The 5,282-nt window shown below is 41.2% G+C and overlaps 1 protein-coding gene across 4 annotated transcripts in view; it reads left to right on the top strand.

The window, feature by feature from the left end:
- The window catches only part of Evi5 (ecotropic viral integration site 5), a 150,910-nt gene extending 146,337 nt beyond the window's left edge, over window positions 1–4,573 (top strand). For 3 of the 4 annotated variants that reach the window (XM_028782374.1, XM_028782375.1, XM_028782376.1), the window contains one exon: window positions 2,694–4,573. In XM_028782374.1, the coding sequence (XP_028638207.1) occupies window positions 2,694–3,002 (309 nt within the window). In that variant the 3' untranslated portion in view covers window positions 3,003–4,573. The remainder of the gene's footprint in view (window positions 1–2,693) is intronic. The other variant, XR_003713233.1, reaches the window with a different exon arrangement.
- The last annotated feature ends 709 nt before the right edge of the window (window positions 4,574–5,282 follow it).

The following is a 5,282-nucleotide window of genomic DNA, read 5'->3' on the forward strand; positions in this document are numbered from 1 at the left end:
TAGAACAGTGTCCCCCCCTCCTTGTGCAGTAGAACAATGTCCTCCCTCCTTGTGCAGTAGATCAGTACTCTACCTCTTCTCCAGATCTCATACCCTCAATATCTCAGACTCTCATGAGACACTTACAAAGAAAACTAAGATTCCTGTGCATTACATGGAAGATGTCTTTTTTTTTTTTCCAATTAAGTCCTCAAAGTCTGATAATAAGGGTTACAGATTTGTTTTCTGTTTACAACAGAAAACAAAGATCTCTAATGGTGCAGAAGGCCTACCATTGGCCTTCTACTAAAGTCCCTGGACATAATGAAAACTTCCCATGGATTTGCCCATATGTAGACCTTTTGAAACCACGTGCAGTACCCTGAAATTCCCTGCCCAGGTGCCCACTTACGGTCCCACACAGGCCTTCCTTGTCACCACCCAGCATGCCTGTTCCTTAGTCCAAGACACAGGTAAGGAGTGGCTTTAGTCTTTCAATATCATCTCTTATCTTTTTTTGTTTATTTATACAACTAAAAAATTCCTCTGTTTTCTATCAGTGACTCTCAAGAGACTTTAGCCTTCACCCTTGATGTTGAGAAACTGAGTCTTCAAGCCATAGTTAATTTTCTGTAGTTGCATCATCTGATAAAGGCTACAATATGTTCATTATGGTACACTTTGTTAGCGCAAAGGAAAACCACAGCTTTCCAAACAATTGACAAGTGGTGGTTCCTCCGCCGCTCCCCTGTAACAGCAGGAAGAACGAAGACACATGTCCCATAGTATTTCCTCAGAAGGATCTGGGGAAGAAAAGAGAAAGGGATTAACTGACTGAACTCAGCACTCAGCTGTAAATCGTGGGTTGCAATATGGCGAAGGGATGTTGCATCAGAGCATGGCGGTTGTAGTGCAGCTCTGACTCTCACGCCCAGCATCCTACACTGTGCTGTGCTTTGCTGAAGAGGCAGTGCTGAGTTTACGTTCCCTCAGCCGTGCCAAGGCACCACATGCTACTTTAGTTTCCCCTTCCCTCAGTATAATTGTCTTCTCACTGTAGGGCAGGGACATTTCTTTGTAGCTGAAGGAATGCCTGAAGCAGATAATCACCTTACTGAACAGAGCATCTCTTGTTCCAGTTACAAGCAAGCAAGCAAGGAATTGGTAAAATGTCTTCACTTCTTCCTGGAAGTCTTGTCAGGAAAGCTAGGAGGCAGCGTGGCAAGGTTATAATGGCTTTTCTCTCAGAACCGTTAGTTTTGAAAGTGTTTGTAACATTTCCTGTCTGTTTCGCATTGCCTTTATCTCAAGATTTGAAAGATACTGACTAGGAGCTTGTCACTGAGAACAGGGATGGAGGTTGACAGGAATGAAGAATGTAGGGACATGAAGGGAGTCTTAGCATATCCTTTCATCCTCAACATAGGTGGTAGCTAGTTAACCATTTTTTGCTGCTTAATTCTGCTTTTTATAGGGGAAATAGACAAAGTATACAAGACAAATGAAAGTCAAAATTAACTTTATATTTTCAACATAAGTTTCCGAGGGCAAGATGACGTCTAATTCTATAATAAGAGTGTTGGTGCCATTGGTCGTGGTGAGCATGGGGGCTGTGATGGACTTGAAGCTGAGCAGCAGCAGCTGACCTCTGGGAAAGGTGCTTACAGAAAGTGTAGGTGAAGGTTAGACAAGCTAACAGTTTCCCAACACAAGTACAGGTGGCTTTTTACTTTCTTAGGCTCCTTATATGAGACATATAGAGAGATGGAAATCTCTAGGAAGAGAACACAGATGTGGTTGCCAAATAAAAAAGAAAGGGAAACAAATTAATCCTCTTGAGAGAAGTCAGACATTCTTTCCAAAGGAGCAGAGAGAGGAAGTAGAGGTGGCACACAAGGTGGGCATATGTGCCCCAGATTTGATTTGAGTGTTAGTATGTGGTGGCCTATGGGATTGGAGAATGTTGCATGTATTCATGCTGCCCTCAAACTTGTTACGTAGTTAAGAATAACATTAAATTCATGATCCTCCTGCCTCCAACTCCCAGTGCTGAAACTACAGGGGTACCTCACTAAGCCTGGTTTCTGCAGTATGGAGGTAGAGTGTATAGATTTGTGTATACTATCAAAATATCCAACCAACTGATCTACTTCACCAGTTCCAAGACTCAGAAATTTAGTGATTTCTGATTCGTTTTTGTCATTTACAGATTTAAGGTGACATGCTTTCAAGAGGGTGTGTGTCATAGTGAAGAGTACAGTCTTTAAGTTCATACCTCCTAGGAATGCAGCTACTATTTGCAGATGAATTGATAGGCTGTCTGTGATTTACCTCAGAATAATCCAGGGATAAGAATGGTATAACTTATAATGTAGCCAGACTGTCTGTGGTGTATGGAAATCAGGTGACGTATGCATGGAGCGCATATCATCTTTATAGCACAATAAAGTTTTAGTTGAAACTAAAACTGTTAGCTTTGAAATCTCATCAGGTTTTTCTCAAGTTTATTTCCTAATCTATAAATGAGAATAATAAAATCTAGTAACAGTCCTATTAGTGTCAATTAGAATGAGTTACGTCCCATTACATAATATATTTCTGTAAGTAAAAAGATCAAAGCATTGTCTTCCTTGAATCTAAATTACTTGCTTTTTCATGGGACAGTCGTGTGCCTCAGTGTGAGTCATCTAATGACCTGGACTTTGTTCTCACAGCTCAGATGCCTAAAAGGCCAGCGAGACTTCTCCAGCCAACCGACCTTTGATGGAATCCACATTGTCAGCCATCTGATAACAGACGATGAACTGTTCCACTCATCGGATGAAGATTTTATAGATAGTTCCTTACAGGAAAGTGCCATCGGTTTTCCTTTGCACAGAAAATCTGGCCTAGTGTCTCTGAACCCCGCTTTGGCAGATGGCAGTGAGAGCGAAGCAGAGGACGGTGTGCTGGGGACTCAGGAGAGTGACCCTGAGGCTCCACAGAGGTCCACACAGAGAGAGTCCTACTCCACTACCGTGTGACCGGCCTTCACTGTGACAGTGGAGTCCTGAGGGCAGCAGTGTTCCACTGAGAGGAGCCGGGGCCATCCCTTGTCCTCTGTGTGTGTGTGTGTGTGTGTGTGTGTGTGTGTGTGTATATATATATATATGTCTGTTTACAGTCTTACCTGACTGTCTTTGCCAAATGCTCACTGAATTTCCATTGCTACAGTAGACTGAAGTGTGCTAATTGGTAAATGGGGTTCTAACAGTATTACCGAATATAAATTTTTCCTATTTAAAAAATACTGCTATATCTAAATGTGAGAACCATTTAAAAATTGAGGACTATGGGAAATTGGATTTTTTAAAAACAAAACTGCTCTTGTGCAATATTTTATGCTCATTGAACAAACTGTACATTTGTGTTTATTAATTTGTTTCCAAGTCAGCTGTCTATAGACATCTGACCAGAACATAGATGTGATTTAACCTGTGTTTGAGGATATCTATCCCTTTCTTCACTAAAATCCATTTCTGTTAGTAGCCACTGGAGACTGTCACACAAACACCTTTTCTTGTATAATTTCTAAACACAAAGTAATTGTTCTGAAAGTTTTTTGTTTTAGCTTCTAAGTATTATGTGTAGTATACTTTGTGTGTTAGTCAGAATGGTAGCAGGTTAACTAGTACTTGTACATATTATAAATCCGTATCACCCAGCATCCCCTTACATGAGTAGCAAACATTGACAGGGACTGCCTTCAGCATTCTAACAGGACTTCTGTAAATAACAAATTAGAAGAAAACAAAATACAAACCAGACACTACTGGCTTAGCAGCTGTAGTAACTCGCTAGCAGATTCATAACTGATTGCTATTCAAACACTAATGGTGAAGTCCTTTACTCCATCTTTAACTAATAAACATGATTGCAGAGGTCATAGCAATGCTATTTTATGCTAATCTATTTAATATAATTTAGCACTAGATTAAGGTCCAAGATGCACAGCAAATATATCGGAAAAGAATATTGTATGTATTTAAATTCTTTAGTCTCTAACCAACAGTTAAAGCCATAAGAACCCTTTACTTTTAGTCATTTCCTCTGTTCAGAGTTTTTCTCTAGAAAGCTGAATGCCTGTTAGTTGTGAATTGAGAAAGGACACTCAACCTGTGGAGAGGCTGCAGGCCAGTGTTGACTGGTTCCTCCACTCTCTTTTTTTTGTTTGCAGCCTAGAAAAAGAAAAGAGCCATAGTGGAAAATAGATTTAGTACACTTATGGAAGGACATTCTTGCACAGAATGTTGTGTACATAAAGAAAAATGTTTTACAAAATGGAATAGAAGAAGCAAAAGTAGTTTTCCTTCTAAGACTGTGTGATGCCTTATGCTGCATGGTGGGCCGGGCTTTCCCAGCAAGACTGTGCTCGCTACGCTCTTGCTGACAGACAGGATTGGACACATGCCTTCTGTTTCCAGAGTACCCACTAAATTCTCATATTTAGTTTACCTGTGATCACAAGCTAGTTATTTGAGGTATTAATTCAAATCTCTCTTTTGAGGCTTTTCTTTTTTTTTTTTTTTTTTGGTTTTTTTTTTTTTTTTTGTTTTTTTTTTTTTATATTTTATTTACATCTCAGATGTTTTCCCCTTACCCCATTTCCCCCCACCTCCTGCCCAGGAACCCCCTATCCCATCCCCCCTCCTCCTGCTTCTATGAGGATGTGGCCCCACCTACCCCCCCACTCCCACTTCCCCACCCTCGAATTCCCACCACACACGGTGTCCAGCCTTCATGGGACCAAGGATCTCCTCTCCCACCTATGCCCGACAGGACCGTCCTCCCTTGCATATATCGAGGCTTTTCAAAAGGCCTAGCTATTGAGTTTTTCAGTTCCCTGCTTTCTGGCAATAAAATAAGTTTTATTTAAATCTGTTTCCTGAGAATCTTCCGTAGAGATGGACATTCCTGGACATCGTAGTCAAGTCTCTCTGTGAGAGTGGATCCTGCTCTGAGAGTTGACAGCACCGCCAGGGTCTAGTCCTTATGGGTTCTCCTGTGTGGCTCTGTACTGTTACTCCAGGAGGTTGTCAATAGCCCAGTGGAGTGATTGACTTATAGCCCTGTTATTTATCTAGATCCCACATCAGGAAACCTGAATGGGGCTAGCAGTACAGCTCGCAAGTTAGAATGCTTACCTAAAATGCCCACTCCCCTGTGTCCAATCCCAGCACCACCAAAAACCAAACAAGCTCAGAGAACTTCCTAATACTCTTTCTGGTTTGAAGTAGGTGTAAAATAACCTTGGTAATTAAACT

This window comes from Grammomys surdaster, unplaced genomic scaffold (assembly GCF_004785775.1).
Source record: "Grammomys surdaster isolate TR1022 unplaced genomic scaffold, NIH_TR_1.0 751, whole genome shotgun sequence".
Classification (NCBI taxonomy): domain Eukaryota; kingdom Metazoa; phylum Chordata; class Mammalia; order Rodentia; family Muridae; genus Grammomys; species Grammomys surdaster.